Raw genomic sequence first — 16,898 nt, forward strand, 5'->3', positions numbered from 1 at the left:
TGTCTTCCCAAGAGATTTGCAGGATTTTCCAGAGGCAGCGCTGATGGAATCGTTCCAGGAGTTGCAAATGATGTCTGTAGACAGTCCACGTTTCAGTCATATAACAGGGTTGGGAGGACAACAGCTTTATAAACAAGCCTTGTTCTCCCTATGGATGTCCCGGTCCTCAAACACCCTCTCCTTCATATCCCCGCCTATCTTCCCAAGAGATTTGCAGGATTTTTTGGAGGCAGCACTGATGGAATCGTTCCATGAGTTGCATTTGATGTCTGTAGACAGTCCACGTTTCGCAGGCATATAAGCAGGGTTGGGAGGACAACAGCTTTATAAACAAGCCCTCCCTATGGATGTCCCGGTCCTCAAACACTCTCTCCTTCATTTCCCCGCCTGTCTTCCCAAGAGATTTGCAGGATTTTCCAGAGGCAGCGCTGAAGGAATCGTTCCAGGAGTTGCGTTTGATGTCTGTAGACAGTCCACGTTTCGCAGGCATACAGCAGGGTTGGGAGGACAATCGCTTTATAAACAAGCACCTTGTTATTCCTCAAACACTCTTTGCTTCATTCGGAAAAATGCTGCACTTGCAGTGCTTAGGCGCCGTTGCATTTCAGTGTCAGTGTTGACATCTGTAGACAGTCCACATCTCACACTTTTGTGGAGAAGTAGCTGCCAAGGGAGCGGAAATGGTCAACATTTTCTAATGCTACACTATTAAGCTTAATACAGCTCACACCATTACGCTGTATCAAGCTGTAAACGGATTGCTTAGGCCCATTTCCAATGCTAGGACCCCCCCCCCGCCCCCCACTCAAGCAATTACCAAGCAAGAGAAGCTGTGCCTGGGTTTTCTTTAATTCTGTCGTGCAACCTTCATAAAGCGTCAACCTCTCCATCCGTTTTGCAGACAAACAGCCCTTTTTGGCAAGAAGGCCCACCGTGAAGAGGCCTCTGCAGAGACCCCCAACAAGGGGCAAAATACCTGAGGAAGGAGTAAGGCAGGCATGGGCCAACTACGGCCCTCCGGGTGTTTTGGACTGCAACTCCCACCATTCCTCACAGCCTCAGGCCCTTTCCTTTTCCCCCTCGGCCGCTTAAGCTGGTGGGACGCGGATACAGGGAGCCATTGGTGGGGCGCGGATACGGGGCGCCATTAGTGGGAAGTGGATACGGAGAGCCATTGGTGGGATACGGATAAGGGAAATGTGAGGAATGGTGGGAGTTGCAGTCTAAAACACCTGGAGAGCTAAAGAGAGCCCATGCCAAAATCAAGACCATGATTCCGGATCAGAAAGTGTCAATCAAAGGGGAAGCTGCCCTTCTCAGCGCAGCTTGGACCATTGGCAGGTGATGAGGAACTGGGGATAGGCCTGGGTGTCGTTGAAGATGACGAAGATGGAGGGGTCGTGGGGGCAGTCCACAGTGCTGTCGTAGCGCCGGCGTGGAGCCCCGCCTTCTTTCTCTCCCTCCCCCTCATCCTCTCGGAAAGGGGGTGCCCGCAAGCCGATGCGCCCCGCCGTGAAGTCCCCCACCAAGGTCCGGGCCACGAAGACATGCTTGTTGCCGCTGGGGCCGGAGGGGGAGTACTGCTCCTTGACCGAGAGGCAAGCCTTGCGGGCAAAGTAGACGCCGTGGCCGTAGAGCGTGGCTGCAGGGAAAGACGGGGGGGGGGGGGGGGGAGAGAGAAAGGGACATTCATTCAACACCGTTTCGGATCCTGGGTTAATTATTATAATTATTATATAATTATTAAACAATTATTATTATTATTATTATTATTACATAATTATTATAATAGTTATAAGTATTATAATTATTATATAATTATTATTATTATTATTATAATATATTATAATCATATAATGTATATAATTATTGTAATTATTATATAATTATTATATAGTACACTTAGTAACACAATCATGTTCCTGGTTGATCAATGTCACTTCCTAAATGGGTCCATTGTCAAAACACGAAGAAAGTTTGCTAAACTGCAAAACCTTTGTCTTTGCAAGAGGGACATCCTGCTATAGCACATTATATTGTATTATTATAATATTATTACTATATTATTATAATATAGCACGCCAAGTAACATAATTTTTGGTCCAGGTTGATGAATGTCACTTCCTAATTGGGTCCATCATCAAAACATGCTCAAAGTTTGCTAAGATGCAAAACATTTGTCTTTGCAAGAGGGACATCCTGCTATAGCACATTATATTGTATTATTATATTATTATATAATTACAATATAATACACATTTTTTGGTCCAGGGTTATCAATGTCACTTCCTAATTGGGACCATCATCAAAACATGAGGAAAGTTTGCTCTACTACACAAACTTTGTCTTTGCAAGAGGGACATTCTGCTATAGCACATTATATTGTATTTTTATAATATTATTACTATATTATTATAATATAGCACGCCAAGTAACATAACTTTTGGTCCAGGCTGATCAATGTCACTTCCTAATTGGTTCCATCATCAAAACATGCTCAAAGTTTGCTAAACTACAAAACCTTTGTCTTTGCAAAAGAACACCCTGCTATAGCACATTATATTGCATTATTATATTATTATTATACTACTACAGTAAAGTAAGTAACACAATTTTTGTTCCAGGGTATCAATATCAGTTCTTAATTGGGACCAACATCAAAACATGGAGAAGTTTGCTAAGCTGCACAAACTTTGTGTTTGCAAGAGGGAATCCTGCTTTAGCACATTATATTGTATTATTATTATTAGCATATTGTTGTTTATTATTATTATTATTATTATTATTATTATTATTATTTAGTACACTAAGTGACACAATTTTTGTTCCAGGGCTATCAATGTCACTTCCTAATTAGGTCCGTCATCAAAATATGGGGAAAGTTTGCTAAACTGCACAAACTTTGCCTTTGCAAGAGGGACATCCTGCTATAGCACATTATATTGCATTATTATATTATTATAACACAGTACAGTAAGTAACACAATTTTTGTTACTATATTATTATAATATAGTACACTAAGTGACACATTTTTTGTTCCAGGGCTATCAATGTCACTTCCTAATTGGGTCCATCATCAAAACATGGGGAAAGTTTGCTAAACTGCACAAACTTTGTCTTTGCAAGAGGGGCATCCTGCTATAGCACATTTTATTGTATTATTATAATATTATTAGCATATTATTACAATATAGCACACTAAGTAACACAGCTCGGGGTGGCTTACATAAGACCACACCCATCAACACAGTAAACACAATATAAACACAAAAACACAACAGAAAATCAGAAAATAAATTACATAAAACCTTTGCTATAGCACAGTATATTGTATTGTATTATTATACTCCCACATAAGTTGAGGAAGTAAGAAGCCATCTTGTTCCCTTCTGCTTCAGGATAAGCCTTCTCTTAGAGGGCACTAGAAATCTGAGTAAGTGTTTAAAATTAGCTGCTTTGAGTGTTGATTTGTTTGCTGCTTTGAGTGGTAGCTGCTTTGAGTGTTGCTTTGTTAGAGGGCACTAGAAATCTGAGTAAGTGTCTAAAATTAGCTGCTTGAGTGTTGCTTTGTTTGATAGGCGGGGCGAGGCTACATTGTGGGCACCACAATTCAAGAGAGATATTGACAAGCTGGAATGTGTCCAGAGGAGGGCGACTAAAATGATCAAGGGTCTGGAGAACAAGCCCTATGAGGAGCGGCTCAAGGAGATGGGCATGTTTAGCCTGAAGAAGAGAAGGCTGAGAGGAGACATGATGATAGCCATGTATAAATATGTGAGAGGAGGAAGCAAGCTTCCTTTCTGCTTCCCTGGAGACTAGGGCGCAATGGAGGAATGGCTTCAAACTACAAGAGAGGAGATTCCATCTGAACATGAGGAAGAACTTCCTGACTGTGAGAGCCGTTCAGCAGTGGAACTCTCTGCCCCGGAGTGTGGTGGAGGCTCCTTCTTTGGAAGCATTTAAAGAGGCTGGATGGCCATCTGTCAGGGGTGATTTGAATGCAATACTCCTGCTTCTTGGCAGAATGGGGTTGGACTGGATGGCCCATGAGGTCTCTTCCAACTCTATGATTCTATGATTCTATATTTATAATTATATTATAATGATTCTATCCTTGCTTTTTTATTTCTGGAATGAGGATGGACTGCATGGTCTTTGGGGGTCTCTTCCAACTCTATGTTTGCATGATTCTATTCTTGCTATTCTATACCAGAAAGGTGGGGTGGACTAGCATGTGTGTTGTGCGTGTGAGGGCCTGGACCAGCCCCAGGAGCCAAGGAAAGCGCAAGGGGCCCGCCAATCCTTGTGCCTCAGGCTGAAAGACTCGGGTAAAGAAAGACCCAGGGGGCCAAGTGTTGCAAGGTGTGGGGCTCACCGTTCTTCCCGCAGAAGCTGCGGTTGAAGCCGTGCTGGCAGATCTCGCGTGTGGACTGCTCGGTGGTGCCGTGGTACAGGACCCGCTCCACCTCCTGGTGCCCGCAAGCCTTCTCCATGGCGGCCTTCTTCAGCTGGTACTGGCGGTAGAGCAGCGGGTGCACCAGCTTCTCCACCTGGAAAGCAGGGATAGCAGCGGATCAGGGCCCGAGTAGGAAACGTTGCCCCCACGCTCTGAACTGAGTACCCTATGGCCCTGGGAGTCTATGACATCGCATACCTTGACGATGCGGATCTTGCTGTGGAGCTCCTCCAGCGTGTCGTAGAAGCGGCGCACGGTGTCCCTGAACTCCTCGGAGCCCTCAACCAGCGGCACCAACTTCACCTCGTCCTCCGCCAGCGGGCCCATGGGGTCTGCAAAGACAGGGGATGCCCTCACGTTAGGTAGGTAATGCACTGTTAGATAGAAATGCATTGTCTGCAACCCCATTGTGCATTACCAGCTGGGAAAATACAGTTCTAATAGACATGTGGTCGCACACATCCAGTGAAAGGTTAAAGCAGGTGGTGATGTGGAAATGGAGGGACAGGAAAAGAAGCTGAGCCATGAACATGTGACAGGCATGACAACAGTTGCATCATTTCCTGTTCCCCCGTTTGATGATAAGTTATGGGTATAAATGTGAGTAACAGCCATGATGCTCTTGCCATGATTCTTGCTTCTTGCTGTATATCTGTTTCTGATCTGTGGACTCGGTATTGCGGACTCGGTGTTTCACGGGTTTTTCTCCCTCCCCCGAGCCACAGATTTTCACTTACTGCAGGTGGTTCAGGGACGTAACCCCCACGATAAATGAGGGAACATATAAACATATAAAGCTCTATATGGTTCTGGCCCAGCTTCCTTGTCTGAACACATCCACCCCTCTGTCCCACCTCGTAATCTCGCTCCCATCAACAGCACAAATGCGCCTGGTAGGGACGAGAGACAGGGCCTTCTCGGCTGTGGCCCCCTGCCTATGGAACACACTCCCAAATGAGGTAAGATCCAATCCCTCCCTCCTGGCTTTTAGGAAAAAATTTAAATCATGGTTCTGGGACCAGGCCTTTGGACAGTACATGCATGTAGCATTTTAGAGGGACATTGACTGGAACGGCGATTTGACTGACGAGACTGTTTTACTGTTTTAATGCTTTTGCTCCGCTAACATCTCCGCCCCGGGAATAACCCTTTTTGCCTCCTGCCACAACATTGCTGCCGCCATCTCGTCGATGCCTGAAGAGCCTGGGCTGTAGAATGCTGCCAGCCCACCTGGGATGCGATTCCAGAATCCCAGGGAGGCCGAAACTGCGTTCCTCTGAACCGTGGATACAGAAACCCATTGGGTCCCCGTATCCACGGGTCAACGGATCGCCCCAAAATCAGTGCCATTCTTCTCCTGGGCAGATTCTAAGACTAATGGCTACCTCGCTTTTGCTCCGCTAACCTCTCAGCCCCAGGAATAACCCTTTTTGCCCCCAAAACCCGACATGGAGCCCACTGCCACAACATTGCTGCCACCATCTCGTCGATGCCTGAAGAGCCTGTTGACCTGGGGAACCTGCTGTGGCCAGCCTTTGGGACCTCCAGGAAGCCAATGGGCCATCCTGGCCCTTGACGAGATGGGATCTATTTTCCATTTTCCAATGTGGATCTCGACCTGTATAAATATGTGAGAGGAAGCCACAGGGAGGAGGAGGGAGCAAGCTTGTCTTCTGCTTCCTTGGAGACTAGGACGCAAGGGAACAATGGCTTCAAACTACAAGAGAGGAAATTCCACCTGAACATGAGGAAGAACTTCCTGACTGTGAGAGCCGTTCAACAGTGGAACTCTCTGCCCCGGAGTGTGGTGGAGGCTCCTTCTTTGGAAGCTTTTAAGCAGAGGCTGGATGGCCATCTGTCAGGGGTGATTTGAATGCAAAATTCCTGCTTCTTGGCAGAATGGGGTTGGACTGGATGGCCCATGAGGTCTCTTCCAACTCTTTGATTCTATGATTCTATGATTCTATGACCTCCAGCGCTGGCAATCACTTCCCAAGGACTCTATGGGGAACCTCCCCCATTTTGCCCTCATGAATTCAGCAACTTTCCTCCAACGTTGATCAACTTTTAGAACTTTTGGAAACTTTTTAGAAACTTTTTCTTCTCCCCAAACCTCATGGATTTCTATGATAAACTCTGGTGGGTGGGATGAGTTGATATAAATTTCTTTCCCCTCTTTCCCAGTGTATGCCTTATGGACCCCATACATGTGTCTACGAATAAAATATGAAATGCCACCCTTTTCGTGACCTCAGCATGCCAAAATCTTGGGAAATTCTATTTCCTGAGATGAATTTCCCCATTAACTAACGGACTCAACAAAGACTCCACCCTAACATCCAGTTCACTATGGAAAAAGAAAATGAAGGAAGACTGCCTTTTCTAGATGTCCTAGTCATCCGCAAACCTGATCAACAATTGGGTCACACCGTCTACAGAAAACCCCCACACACAGATAGATATCTACATAAAAACTCCAACCATCACCCAAGTCAAAAAAGAAGAAGCCCCATTAAAGCCTTGGCAGACCGTGCAAAAAGAATCTGTGAACCCCACCTCCTCCAAGATGAACTGAACCACCTCAACTGGGCTCTCCAGGCCAAGGGAGACTCCACCTCAGACATCAGAAGAGCTGCAAGACCAAGAACAAGCCACAAGAGTAAAGACGAAGATCCACCCAGACGAAAAGTGTTCCTGCCATACATCAAGGGAACCACTGATCGCATAGGGAAGCTGATGAGGAAACACAACATACAAACAGTCTACAAACCCACCAAGAAAATCCAACCAATGCTCCGTTCAGCAAAGGACAAGAGGGATCCTCTCACCTCTGCAGGAGTCTACCGTATACCATGCAGCTGTGGACAAGTCTACATAGGGACCACCAAACGCAGCATTGCCCAGACACGCATCAAGGAACATGAAAGGCACTGCAGACTCCTTCAACCAGAGAAGTCAGCCATAGCAGAGCACCTGATGAACCAACCTGGACACAGCATTTTATTTGAGAACACAAAAATGCTGGACCACTCTCACAACCACCATGTCAGACTACACAGAGAAGCCATTGAAATCCACAAACATGTGGACAATTTCAACAGAAAGGAAGAAACCATGAAAATGAACAAAATCTGGCTACCAGTATTAAAAAACTCTAAAATTAAAACAGCAGAGAGAAAAACAGGCAGGGACATCTAATCACCTTTCAAGAAGAGTTTGCTCCAGGCACAGTCAGCCCATTGTATGCTAATCAAGGTGGTCAGTTGAAAAGATTCACACCTAGCCCAACTTACAAAAGCCTTTTGTCTCACCCTGGTCATTCCACAGATATATAAACCCCTTTTTCCCAGCTCCAGCAGACCTCTGAAGATGCTTGCCATAGATGCAGGCGAAACGTCAGGAGAAATGCCTCTAGAACATGGCCATATAGCCCGAAAAAACCCACAAGAACTGAATATAGAATAACACAACGTGCAAAAATAATAAGAATAATAATTCAATGTCACTAATACAAATGAACCATTTCAACGTCACTGGGAGACTATTACTGTGTCTGGATCCTATGCGCTGGAGCTGCCATGCTGCATCTATCCAGACTGTTATATCGTATTGAGATAAGTAAGTAATTAGTAAATAAGTAATCATATTGTGATTGCATGTTTGTTATACAATATGCAGTTTGCAATATGCGCCGAGAGTTGTGCTGTGATGCAAAGCGCCTTCAACACCATGGCTAATGGGAATTTGAGGAGACTCGAAGCTGCCGGGTGAAGCTCGTTGCTCGTCAGAGGCTGGGATTGCCTTTCAGGTTAATGAGGCTCCTGCTGATAAGCGACAAGCCTTGTGCTGAGAACAGCTTGACATGGAGGGAACCAGAGAAGGGCTTAATGGCTCGGCCAATGAGGAACAAGACCGGGAAGAGAGGACCTCGGGGTTAATGCGACCAAAATGTCCATGCGTCCAATCAAACATAAATCACACAGTCCTAGACGCTTGGGAAGGGTTCAACTTGTGATTTTGTGATATGAAATCCAGCATAGCGATCTCGTTTGCTGTGACATACTGTGCTTTTGTGTCAATAATAATAATAATAATCTGTGTTGTGCCTCTGCCTGTAGTCTGTCTATATGATTTTTTTTACATAGAATCATAGAATCCTAGAGTTGGAAGAGACCTCCTGGGCCATCCAGTCCAACCCCATTCTGCCAAGAAGCAGGAATATTGCATTCAAATCACCCCTGACAGAGGGCCATCCAGCCTCTGCTTAAAAGCTTCCAAAGAAGGAGCCTCCACCACACTCCGGGGCAGAGAGTTCCACTGCTGAACGGCTCTCACAGTCAGGAAGTTCTTCCTCATCTTCAGATGGAATCTCCTCTCTTGTAGTTTGAAGCCATTGTTCCCTTGCGTCCTAGTCTCCAAGGAAGCAGAAAACAAGCTTACTCCCTCCTCCTCCCTGTGGCTTCCTCTCACATATTTATACATGGCTATCATATCTCCTCTCAGCCTTCTCTTCTTCAGGCTAAACATGCCCAGTTCCCTAAGCCGCTCCTCATAGGGCTTGTTCTCCAGACCCTTGATCATTTTAGTCGCCCTCCTCTGGACACATTCCAGCTTGTCAATATCTCTCTTGAATTGTGGTGCCCAGAACTTGACATAATATTCCAGATGTGGTCTAACCAGAGCAGAATAGAGGGTAGCATGGCTTCCTTAGATCTAGACACTAGGCTCCTCTTGATGCAGGCCAAAATCCCATTGGCTTTTTTTGCCGCCACATCACATTGTTGGCTCATGTTTAACTTGTTGTCCACGAGGACTCCAAGATCTTTTTCACACGTACTGCTCTCGAGCCAGGCGTCCCCCATTCTGTCTCTTTGCATTTCATTATTTCTGCCAAAGTGGAGTCTCTTGCATTTGTCACTGTTGAACTTCATTGTGTTGGTTTTTGCCCATCATCTCTCTAATCTGTCAAGATCCCTTTGAGTCCTGCTCCTGTCCTCTGGAGTCTTGGCTCTCCCTCCCAATTTGGTGTTGTCTGCAAACTTGATGATCCTGCCTTCTAGCCCTTCATCTAAGTCATTAATAAAGATCCTGAACAGGACCGGGCCCAGGACGGAACCCTGCTTTGGCACTCCGCTTGTCACTTCTTTCCAAGATGAAGAGGAAGCATTAGTGAGCACTCTCTGTGTTCGTCCACTTAACCAATTCCAGATCCACCTCACCGTAATTTTGCCATCCTCAGCTGTTGCTGTGACATACTGTGTTTTTGTGTCAGTAACAACAACAATAGTTCCAATTAATAATAATAATAATAATAATAATAATAATAATAATAGAAAAAGAAGAGGAGGAGGAGGAAATACGGTTCCGGCCCAGTGTATCTGTCCGAACGGTTCTCCCTCTACGTCCCATCCCGGAGCCTAAGATCTTCTGGGGAGGTCCTGCTCTCGACCCCGCTTCTATCACAGGTGAGATTGGCGGGGACGAGGAGCAGGGCCTTCTCGGTGGTGGCCCCCCGCCTGTGGAATTCACTCCCCGGGGAAATCAGATCTGCAACTTCGCTCCTTTCTTTCAGGAAAAAAACTAAAAACATGGATCTGGGACCAGGCATTTGGACAAGTGGACAAATAAAGAAAGAACTCCATTGATGGCTAGGAAATGACTAACGGATTGGACATGTGGAACTCTGGAAACGAAACGCTGATTGTAAGAATGACTTTTATATGATGTTTTATATAATGTCTTATGTACCGGTTGCTGGTGTTTTAATTGTGATAATCGTTTTAATTACATTTTTGTATATTTGTTCTTTTGTATATTTTTGTATATGATGTGTAATTTTGTGTTGTTGTTGTTCATTCGATCAGTCGTCTCCGACTCTTCGTGACCTCATGGACCAGCCCACGCCAGAGCTCCCTGTCGGCCGTTACCACCCCCAGCTCCCTCAAGGTCAGTCCAGTCGCTTCAAGGATGCCATCCATCCACCTTGCCCTTGGTCGGCCCCTCTTCCTTTTGCCTTCCACTTTCCCCAGCATCATTCCCTTCTCTAGGCTTTCCTGTCTCCAAAGTACTTCAACTTTGTCTCTAGTATCTTTCCCTCCATTTTGTATAGGCATCGAATTCTGCCTTCTTTGTAAGCCGCCCTGAGTCCCCCTCTGGGGGTTGAGAAGGGTGGGGTAAAAGTACCAGAAATAAATAAATAAATAAATAGAAATTGGCCATGATGTTGGCAAGGACTCCAAAGCCCATCAGCCTGGCAGCAAAGGTCCAGCTGAATAGAACCCTGGTCAGAGCCAATGCCTCTCCAGTATGAGCACAAAGACAAGAGATCCAATGGCCCTTGCAAGAGGTCACCTGGACGCCCGCTTGGCCTCTTCCAGGGTAGGGTATGTGTATCGGGGGGGGGGGGGACCTACCTGGGTCAGCAGGGGTCTCCATGCGTCCAATGGGCAGGGTCCGGGCGTTGCTGACGTCGTACTCCTCCATGCGGTGGAAGTCGAAGGCGAAGGGCCGTCCCCCGAAGAAGAGGTCCACCCTCCGGAGCCCGCGCTGCCAGGCTCTCTCCAGGATGGCGCTGGCCTGGGCGGAGTAGGGCGTGGGGGACCCCTGCCCAGAGGCCTCCCACCGCACCCACTGGGCCCCTCCCACTGGGGTCTCGGCCGGCAGGAAGCGGGCCAGCAGCAGCGCCAGGTCGCGGGTGGCGGCCACCGGGTGGTCAGCGAAGCCCCGCAGGTTGGCCTTGTCTCCGTCCAGGGCGATGCGGACGCCGTGCTTGCGCTCCAGGTGGGTCAGGTAACCCCGGCAGAGCGAGGGCAGGTGGCGCAGCGCCTCGTGGGAGACCTCCTCCTCCCGCACCTGGGCAAGGAGGGCCGCCTCCAGCGCTTCCCGCAGCCCCTCCGCGGCCCCCGCAGACTCCGCCCAGACCACCAAGGTAGCCTCGTCATTGGCCTCCAGGGAGTCGTTGACAGCGGACAGGAGGGCCGCCTCCTCCTCCTCGGAGTCCGGCCGCCGCTCCCGCTCCCAGGAGAGCAAGGAGAGCTCGGTAGCGCGGCGGATCTCTTCCTCTTCCTGCATGGCGCTGTCCATGGACTCCTGGATGGCCAGCAGCAGCTGCGCCTCCTCCTCTTCCTCGGTCGCCCGCTTGACCCTGGCCAGCTCCTCCAAGGGCAAGGGCCCCTCCTCCATCGCCTCCAGGTCCAAGGGCCCCACCTGCACCTCTTCCTCCCCCCTCACTTCCTCCTTCTGGGCCGCGTCCGCCGGGACCTGCTCCATCGCGGTGTAGAGGTCCTCCTCCTCCTCCTCTGCCGGAAGGGAAGGGGCGGCGCTGGGGGTCTGCAGGGCGGCCAGGAGCCCCTTGATCTCCACTGCAATTGGGGCAGAAAACTTAAGGTTGGCAAAAACTTGATACATGAAACTCAGAGCACTTGAAAGCAAGACTGGGATAAAATAACAACATTGCCTCAACTGAGGCAACTCTCTCCCATGAATCATAGAACCAAAGAGTTGGAAGAGACCTCATGGGCCATCCAGTCCAACCCCATTCTGCCAAGAAGCAGGAATGTTGCATTCAAATCACCCCTGACAGATGGCCATCCAGCCTCTGTTTCAAAGCTTCCAAAGAAGGAGCCTCCACCACACTCCGGGGCAGAGAGTTCCACTGCTGAACGGCTCTCACAGTCAGGAAGTTCTTCATCCAGTCCAACCCCATTCTGCCAAGAAGCAGGAATATTGCATTCAAATCACCCCTGACAGATGGCCATCCAGCCTCTGTTTCAAAGCTTCCAAAGAAGGAGCCTCCACCACACTCCGGGGCAGAGAGTTCCACTGCTGAACGGCTCTCACAGTCAGGAAGTTCTTCCTCATGTTCAGATGGAATCTCCTCTCTTGTAGTTTGAAGCCATTGTTCCATTGCGTCCTAGTCTCCAAGGAAGCAGAAAACAAGCTTGCTCCCTCCTCCTCCCTGTGGCTTCCTCTCACATATTTATACATGGCTATCATATCTCCTCTCAGCCTTCTCTTCTTCAGGCTAAACATGCCCAGTTCCCCAAGCCCCAAGACTCATGGGATCCTACAGCCGGAAGAGGCCTCTAAAGGCCACCGAGTCCAGGCAGGGAGGCACAACCCAATCCCACCCAACCTCTGCTCCAAAAACACCAAAGAAGGAAATTCCACTGGGCTAAACACTAGAAGGGACCCCCAAAAGCCCTCTGGTTGAACCTCTTCTTTTTGCCACAATCTAAGCCGTCCCAAGAGATGGCCATCCAGCCTCTGCTTCAAAACCACCAGAGATGGAGTCTCTATCAGACTCCCAGGCAATCTAGAGTTGGAAAGGACCCTCAAAGGCCATCCAATCCATCCTGGTTCTGCCCAGGGGAAAGGCACAATCCAAACCCTCCTGACTTGTGATGTGGAGGCAAAAAAAGCCAATGAGATTTTGGCCTGCATCAAGAGGAGCATAGTGTCTAGGTCCAGGGAAGTCATGCTCCCCATGCTCTATTCTACTTTGGTTAGACCATCTGGAATATTGTGTCCAATTCTGGGCACCACAATTCAAGAGAGATATTGACAAGCTGGAATGTGTCCAGAGGAGGGCGACTCAAATGATCAAGGGTCTGGAGAACAAGCCCTATGAGGAGCGGCTTAAGGAGCTGGGCATGTTTAGCCTGAAGAAGAGAAGGCGGAGAGGAGATATGATGAGGGCCATGTATAAATATGTGAGAGGAAGCCACAGGGAGGAGGGAGCAAGCTTGTTTTCTGCTTCCTTGGAGACTGGGACGCAAGGGAGCAATGGCTTCAAACTACAAGAGAGGAGATTCCATCTGAACATGACGAAGAACTTCCTGATTGTGAGAGCCATTCATCAGTGGAACTCTCTGCCCCAAAGTGTGGTGGAGTCCCCTTCTTTGGAGGCTTTTAAACAGAGGCTGGATGGCCATCTGTAAGGGGTGATTTGAATGCAATATTCCTGCTTCTTGGCAGAATGGGGTTGGACTGGATGGCCCAGGAGGTCTCTTCCAACTCTAGGATTCTATGACTGACAGCCCCCTATCCCCCTTAGGATCTCAAAGGGCTCAGAACACGGTTGATAAGGGAACTGCTACCCCCCCCCCCCCGGTCGCTTTGGCCACTTGACCACATGTTACCACAATGGCTACTCAGAGGACCTGGCCCTTGAACACTCTAACTGGAGGTCAGCTGTGACTAGCAATGCTGCAGAATCCGAAGAGGCACAAATGAAGGGCGAAAGGGAGAAATATGCCAAGAGGAAGGACTGCATTCCAGCTGGAAACCGATGCCCTCACTGCGGGAGAACATGCGGGTCAAGAATAGGACTCCACAGCCACCTACGGACCTGCCGCCAAGACACTCCACTTGGAGGACCATCATCCTCAGGCTACGAGGGATCGCCTAAGTAAGTACGTAAGTAAGTTACGTTACCCAGGCTGGCTCCGCTCTGGTTCCGCTGTGTGATGCCTTGGACCCCCAAACGCTGCAATCCGTGGGGTGAATCCCGCTCGCAATCCAAGGCCAGTGGCTCCTGAGACATCTCTAGTTCATGCTGGGAGCAAAGAGATGGGGGTCATCAATGGGCCATGACAGAGGAGTGGCCATCTTTCCTACCTTTCCAACGGAGCCCTTTGTGCCCAGTCTCTCAACAGTCGGTCCGACACCAGCTCCCCCCTTGAGACGGAGAAGAAACATTGCCGAAGGGAGACTGCTGTCTATCTATTGAGGGGAGTGATGCACTCCAGAACAAGAATAACCCTCTGTCTTTGAAACACCGTATGATGAGTAGGAAAACAATCCTCTTTTATTGAAGATAAGTAAAAACAGCAGAGTAGAAAAAATGCTTTAAGGCAATAGGTAAATCCAATTAGGAAAGAAGATAAGCAGGAACAAATTAGTCCAAGCAAAGCTCAAAAACAAAGTCCAGACTTCCCTAATAAAATCCAAAGAAACAGGGAAACGTTGATCCAAGGCATGAGTATGTAATCACAAGAGACAAAGAATCAGACCATACAGGAAGAAATCCTTAAACATGAATCTTCCAAGCAAGGCTTTCATGAGACAAGAGCAGGATCTTAGCAGGGATCTGAAATGATGCTTCATCTGACTATATTTCCCATGCTTGGAACTTTATATCCTCCCGTTAAACCATTCCAAGCACTCAGAAATTGGTTTCATTTTCCCTGAATGCCTCTCATCCTTATTTTTTCTATTTATTTGGAAGATTTCTATACCGGCCTTCTCACCTCAACCGAGGGACTCAGGTCGGTTTACAGCATATATGCAATTACAAAATATACAAATACAACCGAGTACAACATCATTAAGGATTAAAACAACACAGTAAAATACAATAAAACATCATCATTACAATTACCCAGGCCAAAACGTCAATACAGTCACAGTCGTAGTCGTAGTCACAGTTCATTAAAGATTCAGTCCTCAAAAGCCACATTCCAGAGCCAGGTCTTTAGTAATTTCCTGAAAGTCAGGAGGGAGGGGGCAGATCGAATTTCCAGTAGAAGGGAGTTCCAGAGCCGGGGAGCCACCACCGAGAAGGCCCTGTCTCTTGTCCCCACCAAGCGCGACTGCGAGGGTGGTGGGACCGAGAGCAGCCCCCCTCACCCCCGGAAGATCTTAATAGCCTTGATGGCTTATGGGGGAGAATCCGTTCGGACAGGTAAACTGTCAAAGCCTGGCAGAACGCTGAAGGCCTTGGCTGAGCTGTCTGTTTTGACTAATTTCCGCCCGCCTGTCTATCTGCTCATTCGATTCCCCTGGTGCCAAGTTGTTTTCAAGCCCCAAGTTCTGGGAACTCTGGGAACAATTCAGGGAGCAAACCATCATCCCTATCTCCTGTAGGAACATTCTCATGGGAAACTACACTTTGAACCGCTGTCTCTATGTCGTTCTCTGCATTAATATCATTGACTAGACCATTGCCATCTTGACCCTCATTGTCATCATTTCCCACATCCAAAGCACCTTGATCTTGAAACACAATCACAGGCTGAACTCCCAACAGGGAGAGTTCTGGGGTGTTGCCACTGCTCTGCCTGTTCCCCTCAAAGACCTTAAGGGTTAAAGCTTCTTTAAAGGATTTTTTTTTGGTGAATTATCTTTAATTGGGAAGGGGCGGCCTTGGAGAGCGAGAGAATGCCCCAACTCCAATTAGTACATTTGGCCGCCGTCCATTCGCTTGGCTTCTCTCCACAACGACTTGGCTCCGTTATCCTCTCTTCACTCAGACAATTAAATGGTGCAAGAATTGTTTAATTTCCACGCACCGGAGAGATAAGACATCTAAGTAAAACAAAGCGGTTAATTATTATTGGAATGATTATATACACTCAGATGATTCATTCTGACGCTGAACTTCACTGCAGAAGGTCAAGGTTCTGCAGACTTGGGCTTGATCTGCACTGGCCATTGCAATGAGTTGATAGGTGTAATAAGACATTCAATGTGCAGATTGGACACATGTGAATTTAATATGATGTGTGGGAATGAATGGAAGATGAATGCATGGATGGAGCTAATAAGTTTGAAGACACCAGTATAATAATAAGGCCTGCAATGACTAACTACCTTCTTGCTGAACTGTAATTAAAAGTTGCTAATAAGAACTGAAAAAGTAAACTCTGATAGCAATTGGGACAGTGATAACGGAAAGTCAACATAAGATCAACACCAATCAAGAAGAGTCAACATCTGGCCAGGAAACTGAGATGGAAGGATGTATGGATGGAGCTAATAATTTTGGAGACACTAGTGTAGTATTAAGGCCAGCAATGACTAACTACCTTCTTGCTGGACTGTAATTAAAAGTTGCTAATAGGAACTGAAAAGTAAACTCTGATAGGAATTGGGGCAGTGATAACGGAAAGTCAACATAAGATCAACACCAATAAAGAAGAATCAACATCTGGCCAGGAAACTGAGATGGAAGGATGTATGGATGGAACTAATAATTTTGGAGACACTAGTGTAGTATTAAGGCCTGCAATGACTAACTACCTTCTTGCTGGACTGTAATTAAAAGTTGCTAATAAGAACTGAAAAAGTAAACTCTGATAGCAATTGGGACAGTGATAACGGAAAGTCAACATAAGATCAACACCAATCAAGAAGAGTCAACATCTGGCCAGGAAACTGAGATGGAAGGATGTATGGATGGAGCTAATAATTTTGAAGACACCAGTATAATATTAAGGCCTGCAATGACTAACTACCTTCTTGCTGGACTGTAATTAAAAGTTGCTAATAAGAACTGAAAAGTAAATTCTGATAGGAATTGGGACAGTGATAACGGAAAGTCAACATAAGATTTTATTTCTGTTGTGTCAGGAGTGACTTGAGAAACTGCAAACCCTCGGTGGCGCAGCAGGTTAAACCCCTGTGCCAGCAGGACTGAAGACTGACAGGTCGCAGGTTCAA

The 16,898-nt window shown here is 47.4% G+C and overlaps 1 protein-coding gene across 1 annotated transcript in view; it reads right to left on the minus strand.

Moving 5' to 3' along the window:
• Positions 1-831: 831 nt before the first annotated feature.
• The window catches only part of PARP10 (poly(ADP-ribose) polymerase family member 10), a 41,444-nt gene continuing 25,377 nt past the window's right edge, over positions 832-16,898 (minus strand). The window contains exons 6-10 of the mRNA XM_067467199.1: positions 13,893-14,013; positions 10,871-11,818; positions 4,656-4,789; positions 4,377-4,551; positions 832-1,642 (exon numbers count right to left, since the gene is read on the minus strand). Coding sequence (XP_067323300.1) covers positions 1,317-1,642; positions 4,377-4,551; positions 4,656-4,789; positions 10,871-11,818; positions 13,893-14,013 — 1,704 coding nt within the window. The 3' untranslated portion in view covers positions 832-1,316. The remainder of the gene's footprint in view (positions 1,643-4,376; positions 4,552-4,655; positions 4,790-10,870; positions 11,819-13,892; positions 14,014-16,898) is intronic.

The sequence above is a fragment of the Anolis sagrei genome, chromosome 4, assembly GCF_037176765.1.
Source record: "Anolis sagrei isolate rAnoSag1 chromosome 4, rAnoSag1.mat, whole genome shotgun sequence".
NCBI classification, from domain to species: Eukaryota; Metazoa; Chordata; class Lepidosauria; order Squamata; family Dactyloidae; genus Anolis; species Anolis sagrei.